Raw genomic sequence first — 18,895 nt, 5'->3', positions numbered from 1 at the left:
TAATGAATTAAATAAAAAATAATAAATTTACATGCTTGCTGTAAAATGTACAATTACTTGCTTAATAGTTACTGAATTACTATTACAATTATATGCATCACAAAAATAAAATCACTTTATCTAGCTTTCAAAAGAGGAAAACTTTGAATTAGCTCACATTTTTTACACGTATGACGGCTTTATTTATTTATGTTTTTGTTAGATGATTATTTCACCTGATATGCTGAATGCTGTGTATTTGAATATGTTATCTTCATAACATATATTAGTATTATTATTTTCATTACATATATATATTGTTTGACAAATAAATGAGTAATGTCAAACCTGACTTGTGTTTGAACCCGTTACTATCTTTATGACAAAGCTTTTACTGGTTTGCCAGATTTGAAATATTATCAAACCAGTCCAATCATGCCAACATTTTTAGGATACACATTCATGATTAGCGAGATGGAATAGTACACAAAAGAATTTTTATCTTTTAACTTAAATCAATTACAGGCCCATTTAAGTGTTTTTTATTGGGATAATTTTAATAATTATTATTTACAATAGCATATTTAATATTAGTAATACTTTTACTTATTTATCCTTAATAAAAGACCAGACATTTACAACATTCCATGTGTCTCATAATGAACTAACCATGTTTTTGAAGGAAAGCAATTTTAAAGTTTTACAATTAATTTGAAGTACTACTGGCATCTTATAGAAAACTGAAATAACTAATTTATTTGAATTATCTTGATTTGTGTTGCTATGAATGCTTCCTGCTTTATGGTTCAGGAGCCAGTCCCAGGACATGTCTCTCGGTTCCAGATGAGGGAAAAGGTGGTCAACTATGAGTAAGGAGCAATCAAAATAATTTTCAGGTCCAGGCAATGTCTGTGTTACGACAGAGTACTATGAGGGGACAGTATACTTAAAATTATTCTCCACAGTTGGTAAGGATACACATTTCTTCATGCAGAAGCTTGCTTGCTTACTTGAGAAGCAAGAACAGAAAGCTACTGAGGCAAGACAAAGAAATAATTCCTGAAAAGGGAGCACCTCTCCTTTTACTCTGGTGTACTTTTTGATGTAATCCTATTGAGTACATCAACAAACTGAAGGATGATACAGACTGAACAATAAAACTGGACCTTATCAATTTTAGACTTAAAGAACTGTGAGGCTAAAACCAATGCTAAACTCCATTTGTAAGTTTCAATGAAAAATTTGTTTCCTTTTAATTTTTTGTTAAATCAATATTAGGACTATTTATAATAAAATAGTCCTAAAGCCTCATCTCAAGTTGCGGTTGACAATATATATATATCAATAAAATGAAATTTGAGCCTGAAATTAAAAGTGATAAGCTGGGTAAATTAAAATGAGCAATAGTTGGGTTAAAAATAAATATAGCGGGAGTTAATGAGATGAAATGGAAGTGCAGGTGTATGAATTTAGTACACGAGAATAAAGATAAAAAAATATGTAAAAATTTATAATTTAATAGTACTAAGATGCTGAAAGGCCATTGTAAGAGAAAGAAAAAACAAAGTGGATTAAGAATATATAGGTTGGGTTAAAGAAACAGAACTAGGTTTTTCAGATTTCTCATTAAATATAAACTAGTAATTGTGAATACCCTTTTTAAAATTAGATTTTCTTCATAAATGAAGATACATTAAGTGAGACAGGCAATACGGGAAGATATATAGTTTACTATACTGATTAAGCAAAACCTAATTACAAACTGTAAAACATCCAGATGTAAAATTTATTCTGCAACAGTTTAAAAACAATTAAATGAAAATTTAAGTTTAAAAACTGAGAAAAAATGAGCACAAAGACATGGGAAAAGAGTGTAAAAGACAAAGTTGAAATATGTACTATTCATAGATACAGACCTAGAATTTAGTAAAATAAAATTCTGTTAAAAAAAAAGGAAATTAAAGCAGAAAAGTAATAGCACATAGGAAACAGTGGATAATGATAAATAATTTTTGGATAATGCACAACACGATGAAGGCAGAAATCATTGACAAATGGAAAATAAAATTAATAGATTACAAAAAAAAACATAAAAGACTTTTGAAAAATGAAGCTAAAATGTATTTGTATCATAGGTGGAAAACCTTCATAATAATTGATAGAAGAAAGCATTTACAGATGGCAAGAATACATAGAAAAATTGCATTGAGTAAAAAAATTTAACTTTTCAGTAAAATTGAAGATTTCAGGGGAGATTGTATACAACAATTCAGATTTAACTCATTCTGAAAGGCTTGAACAAGAATAAAAAAGGAACTGTTGATAAATGCAGAATGTGAGGAGAACGCATGTAATAGGAAGACCAATTTGGTTTCATAAAGATCACAAGGAGAAGGAACTGATATTAAGACCCAAATCTGGTTCTTAGATTAATTTTAAAAGGCAGGCATAAGAAAAATAAGTTACGGCATTTGTAGGTCTGGAAAAAGGACCTAAGTAATTATTAAAATTTTAAGAAAAATCGCACTTAAATATAAGGAAAGAAGAGTTATTAACAAAATGTAAAACATCATCAGATGGCAATTATTAATAATGAAAGATGAAGAAATACAAGTCAAGAAAGTAGTGAGATAAGGATGGGGCTGTGCCTGTTGCTTTTCAACTTGCCAATACAAGAAGTATGTATGCCAATACATATAAATTTCCTTCATATGAAATGAAGGAAATATTTAAGAGTAGAGTAACTATCTGAGGAGTGAAATCATTGATGACATGTTCTTGAGAAACAAAAAGAGAACAGAAATATTTAATTAAAATTTTTAAAGGTAAAAAAACCATAATTTACCAGCAAAAATTAAAATTCTCTTATTTTGACATACTTAATTTTATAAAATACAACTTATTAGTATGTGGATATTTGAGTTGAATTTAAACTAAATATTTAGCCAAACATATATGGGTTTACTTTCTAAATTCTTTATTAATGCATTTTGTACGTCAATAGAAAATCAGGTAATATGTATAGCTTTCGAGGGATATTCTCAGATCAACATGAGTTGTGATCCAAATTCCTATGATGATGTCAGTTATCACAGTACAAGAAAAAAGTGAATTTCAAGTTAAGCAACAAGCAAAAACTGCTTTATTATTTAAAATACATTCTCTATTATTCAAAAATACAGCGTTCTTACAAACATATGCTCACGATAATACAGAGTATTTTCATAAAACAAAATTAATGTTTTTAAGTTTTTAATCACATCTTCACTAGTTGATTGATTGAATTATAGAGTAAATTGCAAATAAGTCAAACATTTTAAATTCATGAGCTTTGATTTGGAGTATACAATTATTTTCTTTTTAATTGCTGGAGAAAAATAGTATTCATTTTGTACTATCTGGAAAGGTAGATAAATAGATTGTTAACAGTATAATTAATTTTAAATTCTGGTAAAACTGAAATGGTTAGGAAAGACACATTAACTGGATTGCACTCAAATACAGTAGGAGGTATAATATAATAATAAAATAATAGTAAAAGAAAACATAAATAATGCAGAACTATAGGTGGGAAAATTTAATTATATGACATCTGAAATTTTATGTGAAATGTTTGAGTACAATAATTTTTTAAATGCTTATCTCTACAAATCTAAAATCTCTGAGGTAAGGAAATTTAAGAGTTAAGGAAACAGAATAATAATTTGAATTGTAGATATATTTAAATAAAATTAAGTACATTTTAATTATGGTCATATTAGTAAATATCAATTACATATCTGTGATAAATGAGTGTAAAAATGTCAAAAAATAACTTCACAAAAAAAAAAGTGAGTATATTCTGAAACTAATTTCCAATAAATATAATAAAATAATATCAAAAATATTATGGAGGTAAAACTCATCTAGCCATAAATCTCTCTTTCACACAAATATTTTCCTGTGCACTGGGGTAAAATATTTAGGAACATTATCAAGAATATGAAGTAACAGTTTAAATGCCACTTCAGAACATCATTAGTTTGCAGTTGCTGAAACTATTAATGTGAAATAGTTTGCTTAAAAAAATAACATAACTAGCAAAAAAAAGTCAATAAAATAATGCAGGATATTTATCAACAAAAAAAATATATTTTAGCTACCCAAAAATAGTTATTATGTAAACTAAACATGAATAATTAAATAAATCAAACAAAAAAATACATTAACATCATTAACGAATGAAATAAATAAAAATTAATCACAAGATATACAAGAAAACTATTAACATAACAATAAAAGAATTAGAAAGCTAATTTAAAAATATTTTCATTTATTTCCTCGTTGTATTTTATTCTTAAAGACTAACAATTTTGCATATATGAATAACACAAAAAAGGAGGAATAAAGCTAAAGAAAACAACAATTCCAAGTTGAAAAAGAAAATAGCAAATTTTCAAATCATTTATTCACAAAAAAAAAAAAAACATATGAAATTACATTTGACAAACTGACAATTAGATTTATAGTACTGATGCATCAACTAATGTGTAATGACTAGTTGAAAATTTGCTTTTATACAAATATTTTAAAATTATTTTTTCTGAAATTTCAGCTTTGTAAGAGCAAGGGTAAAAATTAAACTGCAATGCCTGTTAATTATTAAATAATTAGGTTTTTCATTAATTAATATTAAAATCAACATATTTTTACAGGTAATAGATTAATTAAACTTTTCTGCAGGTTGCACATTACAAGTAAAAAATTTATACAATGAGGTAAAATACCTGACGTGATCTACCGCATTAAGAAATTGTGAAAAACTAAATTCGTTAAAAGTTCTTAACTTTTTTTTGACTGTACATCACTTACAAAATGTTCTTACAATTATATTTTCCAGAGTATATGACACGTGTATATACAGTGAAAAAAGGAAACGCATTTAATTCTGTTCTGATGATATGACGTGTAATGATGGTAGCAAAAGCGATAAAGATCACAGCACATAAGATCACCAGCATTATAGTCCATATCATCACTATCAATAATCATCAGCATCATCTTCATTGCTTCATTGTAACACTCGGCTAGGGTTGGAGCTAGCATCATTAACAATATTATTAACATATTCCACTACGCCATGTAATTGTACTGATTAGGATTATCCTTATCACGTTCCATATAATCACGGTCTATTAGCGATTCTATTCTTTTCTTTAGATCAGCTGGCTGCAAAAAAAGGCAATAAAAAAAATTAATAACAACCATTAGTAATGCATGTTATAAATTAATACATAATGAGTACTTTTCTTGAAGACAAAACTATTAGACTTATTAATCATATGTTTATCACAAAAGGATTTTCTTTCACCTTTAGAAGGCACGCTTAGCTAATATCCAGATTCAAATATGAATGAGGATAATATATGACAAAGATAATAAATGGAGAAGTGACTCTTTACGTTGCACTGGGTACTGCAGGAAATTTCTAGATAAGAATTGTTGAAATCAGAAAGTATGACCACCTAAAAAATCATGCTGAAGTTTTCCCACCTAAACTCTCAGAAACCAACATGGTAAATTTTTAAATTTCTACAGAAGATAAAAATATTCTAATATGCAGTTAAACAATGCATAACAATGCAATGCAGAATAAATGATATAATAATGCACACTGCAGCTCAAACTAGTGCAAATTAGAAGATTAACTGTTACAGGTGATGATCATTACGTAAAGCATTAAAAATAAAGCATTAAAATTTATGACACTTATTGTTTTATCAACATTCCAAAAGGTTTTATCAACATTCCAAAATCACAAATGTTTCTGAGAGTACCTGAAACAAGTTACAATAGTTAAAAACATTTTTTTTTTTTGTAAATGGATTAAGGTGTTTCTTACAGTAGCGCAGAGAATACAAAACAAAGCTTAATAATAAAGAGGTGTCATACATTAATCAACATCCCATCTCTACAAGATTATGGTAATGCTTAGTGTGAGTTCTAGTTTTGACTTCATAATGTTGAATTTGAGGGACCATTTTGTAGAATGATATTTTTTAAGGATACTGACTATTTATTAGCATTTAAAATTTTGTTAAGTAATATTAATTCATCATAAATCATTTGGAAATTATTTTAAAATGATAAACATTTTTAGATGCGGCTAAAAACTAACAAAAAATCATGTCTACCAGAGTAGATGTACTTGCATATTATATACTGAGGAGAAATTTAACCCCCTCCCCTGCTATGAGTTCTCAACAACTGTTGTCAGAAATGATTCCCATTCATGAAGTTGACCAAAAATCACATTGGTATTTTTATGAAGAAATTAAGGTGTTACATTGCAATACAATCATATAACTTTGAATTTTAATTATTACAAATTTAAATACTACATTTTCAAATTAATAATGCCTATTTTTAAAAAGGTTAATTTTTTTACATTTAATTTTGATTTATAAGCTTTGTCATATGTTCAAAGAAAAAACATATATTCTAATACCCTTGTAGAATTAGATTTTAAAATTTTTTCATGCAGAAAAAAAAGAAAAAAATTTGCCACATTCTAAGGTGATGAAAAGTAACTGAATTTATTTCACAAATTTCATTAATACAATAAACTGAACAAGACTAGATTAAGCCTCCCCCTCTCTTGCTCCACACATATGACTTGCTCAATAATTAAAGAGAAAAATGGCAACCAGTGGAAAAACTAGTTAACAGAATAAACAGAAACTGTCTTGACATTAAGTTGGCGCCACTGGCATAGAAAATTATTAACTATTGGAAAAGAATTTCCATTACTGTAACCATTTGTTTATTTAAAAATGTAGGCTCAACTTGAAATGAAAGAACAGCATACTGCGGTAAGATTTTTTTTTTTTGGGGACTGAGGGCAACTTTTCATAACACATTACAACCTCAAGATAAACATAAAATGAGAAGGGTGTATAGAGCCCTTTCCACTTAAAAAACCATTCAATCCACTACTGAAAAATATTATCAGTCAATCAAAATGGGTGTAAAGATCCCTCAAGTCTTAATAATTAATCTTTAAATTAAATTCATATAGAACTTCTAAAATAAAAACTATCGATTAGGTTTTCCTTTTTACTTTCTTATCTCCAACCTCATGATGGCCTCCATCTCTATTTCCAGGGTGTTGAGGCTTTTGAGATGAATCTTTTGATCCTCCACAGTAAATCAGAGACGATGTCTTATTGCTGACACAGATGATAACAGCGTGGTTGCACACTAAACAAAAGGTTAGAACTCTCTTGAGTTACTTCAGCAACAGGACTGTCGTTCTTCGTGACAGTAGTTCAGAGGTAGGAAAGACCCTGTACAACATTGTCCACAAGGCAGTGTTCTAGGTCCAATCGTCTGGGTTGTTGAGTTGATTTTCTCATGCAATTGCGGATGCCCAGTGGCTGTCGCATCGTGGCTTATGCTGACGATGGGCTGCTGCTGGTCGAGGGCAACTCGCGTGCTGAGATAGAGCTCAGAGCGGCGCAGGGATGTAAGGTACTAAAGTTGTGGAGTCTTCACCGGAACGGCGACTGCACTGCCGATGGGCATGGGACACCCTCCAGCCGTGAGGTGTAGCAGCATCTCAACAATGGTTTATGTGGTGAATGTCACATGGCACTCTGCGATGGAGCCGAGTGGGAGTAGGAGGTCTGTCCGCCTCTCCCTAGAGAACCAGACCAGAGTCCATAATTTAACCTAAGTCTGGGGTTTATTAAAGTTTTAAGTTGAGTTCACTAAGGCAACTAGGACTAAATTTCGTTGTTGCGATCAACATGTTTGGTGGTATGTTGTGTTTATTTTGCCTCGAATTACGAGACATTCATGAAATTGGCTCATAATAAGTAGAAGTACGCATGGGTTTCATGCTTCCACGAGCTCGGTTAGCTAGTTCAGAGGGATACGATGTAGAACATTCAAGATGATGTCTGGGCGAGGCCTACAGCGAAGGCAATACGCTGAGTTATTATATCACCGATAGTAATGTCTACAGAGCCATTTACATCGATGGCATCCCAATAAGGCCAGGCTTATTACTATGAAATGTAAAAAGTCAGAAAGCGATAGACAACTCCTGTTAAAGCCTAACAGGGCAATGATCAGGGGGGTGACCAGAACGTCACTAGGTGGGAGTATTCCCCTACGGGGTTGGAATGACACAGATGATACCAACATAGATGGTGGGGATGAGCATTGCATTAGAATCTAAAATGCATCCCTACTAAAATGTTTGGGGTGGCTAAACAGCTTGCCCTCTCGTTTAGAGGCCTCGGAAGCTCCAAAAGTGTAAGGTGCTGACAGTTTAAACAGTCTCACAGCAGTATTTCTTGCCTCTCTAACATGTCCTCCTGCAGCTTCTGTGATCCCTTGAGCAATCACAAAAAGACTGATCTTTCCTCTTCACAAAATCTCCTTCTTTCCTCTTTATCACCAAATATTTTAGCAATGCTTCACTACCATTTGGTCGAAATGAGGTAATGTCAGTCAATATGTTGTAAGGTACAAGTGAAGGGGCGACTGGGCATGCCTCAGATCACTGATCCTGTCAGACCCACTACACTGACATCCCTGGGCTCCCACATAGCAATAAGGACTCTGATACTCTTACCCATGGAACAACCTTACCAAGGATTGAAGTGACTGACTCACGCTGAACGGCACAAGACTTCGACAGAGCAAGCTCACGTCAGCTCACCCCCAACCTGCTTTACACTATTGTAAAGGGGATAAGCACTCTTCTGTCTATATTTCACTCAATGTTGTCAAAAATACACCACAGTCATACCTCTCATACCCGCTGCAAGCAGCGAAAATGGAAGCACAACTATGACCAGCTAAGATAGCTTGGGATCATCAATCCTGTGTTCCACAGAGAGCTGAGCAATACCATTGCCCACTGACTGAAAAAAGTGAAAGAACTGAAGTACCATGTTGTTGCTCACTCTGGATGTGTGGTAGATGTAACTGCACAGACATACGTGGGGGTGGATTTTGTCCAGGATTAATTTAGTAATTTTTTTGTCCTAGGTAAGATTTTTATTTTCTGAAGGTGTAAAACTGGCTGAACTTGCAAATTTTAAAACAGTATGCTAAAAAGTGTATAACTGAAAATTTTTACAAATTAATTGAACAGTTTAAATTTGACAGAATAAATTTCACCAATTTTCATCATATTGGAAGACTGGTGTGTTTTGATGATGATTTGCAAAATTGAATTAGTGATCTTATTCTCAAGGACAGGTGCAAAAAAATTTGGAAAATTACTGAAATTTGTAGTGAGTATCAACGTCTATTCCAATAACCATGATAAGCTTAATTACCACAAAATGTATTCAAGGTGGATTCTGAGACTTAACCCAAAATCACAGAGACCTGAATTCACATTTGTATAGAACTTTAAATGATTTTTAGCAAAAGGCAATACTTTTTTAGATTATATAATAATTTGACATCAAACTTGCATTCATATCAATTTAAGCTGGAATTCAAATATGTGAATTGGAAACATATGAATTTGCCTGTCAGGAAAAAAGTAAAAACCAACATGTCTGTAAAGTGATAATGAACCGTCTTTTGGATATGTAAAAGCCCAATTATTAGAATTATTTGGAAGAACAGTCAACAATGAGTATTTTGATATGATATAATAAAACCCTCAAAATGAAAATGAAAATGTCCTGGTCTTCTCTGAAAAGTCATAATTGATCAGTATAACCCCTGCTCCTGTTCAAAAGAGCTGCATACAATATTATATGATTCAAGAGTTTAAAAAAGTAGCTGAGAATCTACTGAAGGTGATGCTCATCCAGGAAGGCCATGGAGATGCTTTATGATTGGATATGCCTAGAACTAGCTGTGAAAAAAACACTTTTAAAGACAGAAGTAAAGATCCTCAAATAACAACCAGAAAGGTATTTGGAAATAGCCAAAAATTTATAAAAGACTCATCAAGAGTTACTAACTAAGATAATGAGTTATAAACTAAGATAAATGCTTGGCAAAAGGAGGAAATATGAAATAAATGTACTGTTTTTTGTGAAGCAGATCCTCATTTTTCTAGTCGGTGATAAGGTGTAATGAAGCATACTTTATTAAATAAATAAAAGCATGCTTTTAAACAATAATGCTATTATTGTAGCATGACTTAGTAAGTCATTATCAAAGTATTTACTGGATAATGTAAAATTACATTATCCAGCAATTTTACTAGATAATTTTCACGTAAAATTAACAGATCAAACATCAACTTGAGATATAAGTACTTGAAATCTTATATCTTCAACTAACGTCTAATAGGTAATTCATACATTTTGAAGTTGTTATTACTGAGCTATTAAACAATACTGTTTAACATTGGGTGTTGTTGTTCTGCTATCTTGTCTATTGTTCCTATTAAACTGTCTTTTCCTTTTACATATTTAACTAGATTACCAATTTCATCATATCTCATTTCTACTTTCTTATCTACTACCGAAAAAGTTGCAAATATATTTACACTATTCTCGTAGGCTATGGTTTTCAATCAGTCTTGATTAAAATAATTCTCTTGTTGTGCTGCTTAAACAAACTCTCCTTTGGCCATTTTCTAATTTATTATAATTCCTAGTCACATTTCTATTTTTATTTATTTCTTAATAATTCTTTGACCAAAAATCTTTTTCATCATCTTTCAATTTTCCACACAAATTCCTACTATATCTAGTTTTAATTTATCCACTTCCTGTTTTAAATTAACTAGCCTACCTTTCTTATTAAAGCTTCAAACATCACATTATGAAACTCTATTAAAGAATGCCTTCTGATAATCTTTTCTTGAGCAGTTTCCACCAGGAGGTCCAATAGAGTGACTATTTCATCAAAATATTATCATTTAAGAATAAATGAATAGGGAGTAATTAAGATAAGCTGTAACGAACAAACAATGGTAGTGGTAAAGTATTGTCTGAGAAGGGACAGCATACCTAGAAATTGGCACAGTCAGTCACATGCAAGTGTCAGCCACTGTAAATAATATTTTTTTTTTTTACTAGTCATCATTGTCTGCCGATTATAACACAAGACAAGGTACCGTAAATTTTCTATAAAACATTTGTAATTTAAAATAAAATAATTCACTTTACAAATACAAAAGTTATATTACGAGAATAAATGTAAACATATTCCAATAACTACCCTAAAATTCTTAAAGCATGAAATAATATGAGTGAATGTATCCACTTATATATTTATTGGATTTGAAATTTAACCTTTTGAAAGAAAATAGTGAAGAAAGAATATTATGTTATACAAAACAGATATGCATAAGAAATAAAACATGTTTATAAAACAGTTAAGTATGACTGCAACAGTTACTGTATATATTAACCCACCGGGTTGGTCTAGTGGTTAACGCGTCTTCCCAAATCAGCTGATTTGGAAGTCGAGAGTTACAGCGTTCAAATCCTAGTAAAGCCAGTTATTTTTACACGGATTTGAATACTAGATCGTGGATACCGGTGTTCTTTGGTGGTTGGGTTTCAATTAACCACACATCTCAGGAATGGTCGAACTGAGAATGTACAAGACTACACTTCAATTACACTCATACATATCATCCTCTGAAGAATTATCTAAACGGTAGTTACCGGAGGCTAAACAGGAAAAGAAAGAAAAGTTACTTATATTGGTCAAAGTGGGAGAAATTTCATAAATGTTTCTAAGAACACAGAACTGAACTGATGATAATGCTGAAAATTCCAGTAATTTATAGATGATAATAGACAAATTAAGCTGCCATTTAATTTTAAATAATCACAAATGTGCGGATTATAAGACCAAATGTTAACTTCCATGTGAATTAATAAAAACTGATACACAAGTGGTATTGAAAAGTTTGAAATTTATAGAATAGTAAAGTAATCATGATCTAAAATTAAACAACTGATTAAAATCAACAAAACTCAGTGACTGAGTAAAATCAACAAACTCAACAAAGCTCAGTGATTCAGAGAAGCTGGACCGAAGGTACAAACATATCAGAGAGGTATCTGTTAAGAGCCAGACTAAGGAATGATTCATGAGAGGGCAACAGCTCTTTCAGCAGTTGTTAAGGGCGTAGGTCAGAACAACTTAAACGTCTAAATCAACACCACTCAATCCTCTGATTACTGCGCAGCTGAAAGCAATGGAAAACTACAGCTACTGTTTTTCCAAGAAAATGTAGCTCTCAGTATTTTCATATAACCAAGATGGAGGCGCCTTCCTTGGTAAAATATTCCTGAGGTGAACTAGTTCGCCGTTCAGATCTCCAGGTAGGGACTACTAAGGAAGGGGTCACCAGAAAATTAAAAAAATAACATCCTAAGAGTCAGAGCTTTGAATGTTAGAAAAGGTTGATAGGTTAGAAAATTTAAAGAGGGATGTAGGGATAAATGTAGATGTAGTAGGAATTAGCAAGGTTCGGTGGGAAGAGGAAAATTACTTTTGGTCTGATGATTTTAGAATAATTAACTCAGCTTCAAATAATGGGTAGTCAGGAGTAGGTTTTGTAGTAAACAAGAAGATAGGGAAGAGAGTAGAGTATTTAAAAATGCATGGCAATAGAATCATTGTAATAAGGATAAAATCAAAAACTATACCGACAATGATTGTTAACGTCTATATGATTACAAGCACCCATGATGATGATGAGGTAGTGTATATACAAAGAAATTGACAAAGCAATTAAACACATAAAAGAAGATGAAAATTTAATAATAGTTGGAGGTTGGAAATGGAAAGGAAGGAAATATAGTGGGTGAATAAAGGCTGGGCAAAAGGAATGAAAGAGGGGACCGACTTATAGAGTTTTGCACGAAGTATAATTTAGTAATTGCCAACACCCAGTTTAAAAATCATAATAGAAGAATATACACATGGAAAAAACCAGGTGATACTGCAAGGTATCAGATAGATTATATCATGGTTAAGCAAAGATCTAGAAATCAACTCTACTGCAAAACTTACGACGTTATATTTCAGCTGATAGATGAACATACAAAATGTAAGAATCATAGAATGTAAGAAGAGTGATGAAGAAAGTAAAAGGAACTATAGGCAATTAAGAAATATTATAAACAGGAAGTGCAAACTAGCAAAAGAAGAATGGATAAAGAAAAGTGTTGAGAAGTGGAAAGAGAAATGAACATTGGTAAAATAGACGAAGCATACAGGAAAGTTAAGGAAAATTTTAGGGTACATAAATTAAAATCTAATAATTTCTTAACCAAAGATGGTACACCATCTTTCGTATAATACGAAAGGCAAAGAGCATTAAAAGATTTGAATGGCAGAAAGGCTCCTGGAATAGACGGAATACCTGTTGAATTACTGTGCAGTCCTGGTGAAGAAGCGATTGATAGATTATACAAACTGGTATGTAATATTTATGAAAAAGGAAAGGTTCCCTCAGACTACAAAAAGAGTGTTATAGTCATGATACCAAAGAAAGCAGGAGCAGATAAATGTGAAGAATAAAGAAAAATTAGCTTAACTAGATATGCATCAAAAATCTTTACTAAAATCCCGTACAGAAGAATTGAGAGGAGAGTGGAAGAAGTGTTAGGAGAAGACCAATTTGGTTTCAGGGAAAGTGTCGGGACAAGGTAATCAATTTTAGGACTCCGATTAATAGTAGAAGGAAGACTAAAAAAATAAACCAACATACTTGGCATTTACAGACCTAGAAAAGGCATTCAATAACATAGACTGGAATAAAATGTTCAGCATTTTAAAAAAAATTAGGGTTCAAATACAGAGATAGAAGAATGATTGCTAACATTTACAGGAACCAAACAGCAACAGCAATAATTGAAGAACATAAGAAAGAAGCCGTAATAAGAAAGGGAGTCCAACAAGGATGTTCCCTATCCCCATTACTTTTTAATCTTTACATAGAACTAGCAGTTAATGATGTTAAGGAACAATTTAGATCCGGAGTAACAGTACAAGGTGAAAATATAAAGATGGTGCTGATGATATAGTAATTCTAGCTGAGAGTAAAAAGGATTTAGAAGTAACAATGAACGGCATGTATAAAGTCCTACGCAAGAACTACCGCATGAAAATAAACAAGAATAAAATGAAAGTAATGAAATGTAGTAGAAATAACGAAGATGGACCATTGAATGAAAAATATGAAGAGAAAAGATTATGGAGGTAGAAGAATTTTGTTATTTGGTAAGTAGAATTACTAAAGATGGATGAAGCAGGAGCAATATAAAATGCCAAATAGCTCAGGTGAAACAAACCTTCAGTCAGAAATATAATTTGTTTACATAAAAATGAATTTAAATGTCAGGAAAAGATTTTTGAAAGTATATGTTTAGAGCGTAGCTTTATATGAAAGTGAAACTTGGAAGATCAGAGTACCTGAGAAGAAAAGATTAGAAGCTTTTGAAAGGTGGTGCTATAGGAGAATGTTAAAAGTCAGGTGGGTGGATATAGTGTCAAATGAAGAGGTGTTGCGGCAAATAGATGAAGAAAGAAGCATTTGGAAAAATATAGTTAAAAGAAGAGACAGACTTATAGGCAACATATTAAGGCATCCTGGAATAGTGGCTTTAATATTGGAGGGACAGGTAGAAGGAAAAAATTGTGCAGGCAGGTAACGTTTGTAATACGTAAAACAAATTACTAGGGATGTAGGATGTTGGAGGTATACCAAAATGAAACAACTAGCACTAGATAGGGAATCTTGGAGAGCTGCATCAAACTAGTCAAATGACTGAAGACAAAAAAAAAGTATAAATATGTTTTTATACAGTCACAAGACAGATATAGATATAGTAAATTTCTTAATAAATATCTCAACTTAATAATAAAAAAAATTTACAAATTCAAACAAGTTGTAGTAGAAATTCCAAGAAATTTGTACAGTCCAAGAATAAACAAATTTCAGTGCTAATTCATATCATAAAGCAAGTAAGTGAACTGTATCCTTTATAATTTGATGATTCTACAACTACGATATCTTAGTAAGTAGCATTGCGAAAAATGAGAGGTTAGAAAAAAGGATAAGTTGCCAACAGCCAAAGCCATGTTTAATAATTACATGGTTCCTGTGTTTTAATAAAGTTAGCTGTCTGCATTTTTTTAAGGCTAATAAACATTGATGCAAAACAAGTGACATGTCAAGTTAAGTTAAATTAAAGACAATTAATACTGACTGAAACCAATTACACAATTACCTTAGCAGGAAACTTTAACTGATCATATAATTCACTAATAAGTAGGTTGTGGCTCAGAGTTTTCCGCATTTTCATTATTCGCACGATTGCTGCATCTATCTTATACTGTCTATCTTGGAATACACATTCTTCAGTAGCTTTTTGTTCTTCAGTCTGTTCAGAAACAACATAAAAAATTAACAAAATAGTTTATAAATACGGTTTGCTACTTTGAACATATAATAAATTTCATTTTTTTTTATACCAGAGGGAGTTAAAAAAATTACAGAAATACAATTAATCACCCTTAACTTATGTGATCTAAAATTTGAAAATTAATGTAATTATTAATTCTAATAATAATTATCTAATTATTAGAGCAAAATAATGTTATAATTTAATTAAATTATATAATTATACACATATTATATATTAATTACTTATTATGCATCAAAAATTAATTTTAGATACTGTAAATTTTTTATAAAATAACAATATTAAAAAAAAAATCAATTTAAAAATTCAAACAATTTGTAGTAGGAAAACAAAGAAATATGTAGGAATTCTGAAAATAACCAATTTCCATTGCTTATCCATGTCATAAAGCCATTAAGTGAAATGTTTGCCTTTATAATGTGATGGTTCTACAATAGCTAGAATATCTCAGGGAGTAGCATTGTGGAAAATAAAAGGTGTGAAATAAGGATAAGTTGTCCTTAGCCAAAAGATATGTTTTAAGAGTTAAATATTATACATTACGATTTAAATTATATATCTTATATATACATATTTCTTAAATTAATTATATTTTATAGCAACTGATGAAATTAAAACATTATCTTTTGGGGTGTATAGTGATGTTCAACTTTTTTGTGGTTCTTCATACTCAAAGTCATCATCATATTTCAAGAGAATATATAATATATTAGTCCCAGAACTTGGTCATATAAACAAACAAAGAAAGCAAAAAGAAAGTAGGGTGAAAAATAGCTTTGCATTATATCATATACTATATGTATAGTATATCATATACTATAACATATAATAGAGTCTATTTAATATCTAAAACAATAACTAAACCTTTAGTTATAAAACACTGATTTTATTGAAAAAAATATAGCTGTTTTCAGTAGGCTTACTCATTGTACAGGTTTCTAGTTTTCCCAACCAGTTCAATAAGGTAAAATATAAAATGATAATGTAGAAACATTCATGACTCAAAAAATATCATATTTAAAATATGGTTGCGAGGCATTTTATAGGTACTTAAAAAAAAAAAAAAACTGAACACCATTTAATTTTGCAAGTACATGGTGTTGCTTCTAAATAACTGAGGGCATTTAACTTTACTTTCCACATTCTCAAATCAAATAAATAAATATTGTAGAGAAGTGCAGAAAAAGGAGTGGGTCAAAAGAAAAAAAGTAGTGGGGCACTTCAGAAGTGAAAGTAAGCTGTGTACAATTCATAACCATCTGTAAATCACATAACAGATTTCTGTTCAATTTTTTTTATTGCTATGCAATACCATAAAATGAACAAATGAAAAGTATACAAGGTTTGATAAAATATGCAGAATTTTAATTTTCTGAAAATTTTTTTATTTATTCATCCATACTGATTTTGTCACCTTCAAAGTACTACCTGGTTGGTGTGAAATGAAGTGACAATTTTTGCAGTGGACTGTAATTAATTTATTTTTTGTTATTGCTTTTATTATTGTTGATCACAGATCGTTGTGGCTCAGCTGGTCCCAGATTTGTTATAACTACGTAGAACAGGAACAGGAAACTCGATGTTGCAAAGCATTTCACAATCTCAGCCACTACCACACTCTTCAGATATAATACACTTGGTGCCCGTGCTTTTTCTGATCTTTTCCGGTATAGCGTATAACTCCATTAGTGATTCTGTCTTTATCTCTTCAATGTTGACAAAATGTCGTATTTCATGGTTCTTTTCAGTTTGGGGAATAGGAAGAAGTCAGAGGGGGCCACGTCCAGCTAATACAGAGACTGAGGTAAGATAAAGGAGTTGTTCTTGATTAAAAATTTACAAACAAGTAATGAAGTGAGAACAGGTGTAGTATTGTGGTGCAATTGCCATAATTGCTTCACCACAAATCTAGGTTTTTTTCTTCAGACTGCTTCACGCAAATGGCGTAGAATCTCCAAGTAGTAATCTTTATCGACTCTCTGATAGTGATTTGGCGATTGTCCATAATCATTTTCTTCACTTTTTTGACATCGTCATAGATTGTTGTACTGGAACATCTACGGCAATCAACAATTTTGTCTTGAGAGTCCTCTTGGAAATGCCTGTACCAATTGTAAACGCTTGTTTTATTCATAGAAGAATTGCCAAAAGCAACATTCAACATTTTAAATGCGGTGCTGGATTTTATTACATTCTTAAAGCAAAATTTAATGCAAATTCTTGTTTTATTTTTTCACAAGTTAAAAATCGCTGACCATACCAAAACATATATAACCTTTTTGATAGCAAACGATAAACTAAAATCTAATATCACTACAAATGTAAATATATGTTAGGGACAAGTATACCAATAACACAAAAAAACTGCGACAATTGTACTTATACAGCCTGAGAATTTTAAAAATTGCATGTATTTTTTTATCAAACCTCGTATTAAACCCTGTCTACTAAGTTATACTTTAAAAAAAAGTAGGTATCACATTCCTGAAAATAACATGACCAATAAACAATTAGTATATACTTGCATTGTTATTATTATTAATAATAATGTCTACACACAGCAGAGATACATTAAACATTTTACCATTGATCTACTACTAATTCTAGGTGAAATATAAATAACAGCTACACATAAATTTTCCGAGATAAGCAGGAAACAATTTTAAAAGAATAAATGTTTTAAAAAGGATAAACGCTTTGTGAAAATGTAAAGTTCGAAAATGCTTTTATTGAAGTTTTTCCAGGCACAGTTAGTTTTTGGCATTTATGTGCATACATCCATATAAGAAATAAAACAATTAAAAAAACTAAATTGTAGATAGATAATTCAGTTATAATTAACCTGTATTCAATAAATAAACTTATTCTAAACTATTTTTTATTTCAATTTTACCTGTTTTATGAGTTGGTCCTGTATTTAATTTTAAAGAATTAGATTCACAGAATAAAAAGAATTGCATCAACTGATAAATTATCCACAATAATTTATAATTATTCAATTCTGACATAAATTCCACCAATAACAGCTTCTATAAATTCCTTCAGTGGTATCTAACTAGTTTTCAGTCTGAGATATTTAGTAAAAAATATAAGAGGCATTACCACATTTTCTAGAAATGCATTTCATCAACAGAAATTTCAACTACTGATGAAATGAAGTAGTTATTACTATAACTTTTGAACTAAATTGAGTTTCAAATGAAACTGTTTGTTGGTCAGTCAATCTGAGAACCATTTACACTAAAAGCTTTAGTTTAATTTTTTTAACTAACTATTTTTAATAACCCTTGGCATGATAAATGTAAAATTTTACTGTAAAAGTATTATATATATATATTTTTTTATGGATTTTTCCCACTAAAATATTATTTTATTATATAATATTTTTATTAGCTGTTAATAAATCAAATTTAATAAAAGGGTTATATTTAATACTTCCATTGCTAAAAAGGGGTTGTAATATTTTTCAACAAGTAGACTTATTCCTTAGAGCTATTAATTAA

The 18,895-nt window shown here is 30.7% G+C and overlaps 1 protein-coding gene across 1 annotated transcript in view; it reads right to left on the bottom strand.

The window, feature by feature from the left end:
• Positions 1 to 3,695: 3,695 nt before the first annotated feature.
• Positions 3,696 to 18,895, bottom strand: part of Cul4 (cullin 4) — a 78,060-nt gene continuing 62,860 nt past the window's right edge. The window contains exons 11-12 of the mRNA XM_075377651.1: positions 15,198 to 15,350; positions 3,696 to 5,187 (exon numbers count right to left, since the gene is read on the bottom strand). Coding sequence (XP_075233766.1) covers positions 5,092 to 5,187; positions 15,198 to 15,350 — 249 coding nt within the window. The 3' untranslated portion in view covers positions 3,696 to 5,091. The remainder of the gene's footprint in view (positions 5,188 to 15,197; positions 15,351 to 18,895) is intronic.

Source organism: Lycorma delicatula, chromosome 1, assembly GCF_047948215.1.
Source record: "Lycorma delicatula isolate Av1 chromosome 1, ASM4794821v1, whole genome shotgun sequence".
Classification (NCBI taxonomy): Eukaryota; Metazoa; Arthropoda; class Insecta; order Hemiptera; family Fulgoridae; genus Lycorma; species Lycorma delicatula.
The sequence above is the reverse complement of the archived record's forward strand: the minus strand, read 5'-3'. Positions and strand labels throughout refer to the sequence as shown.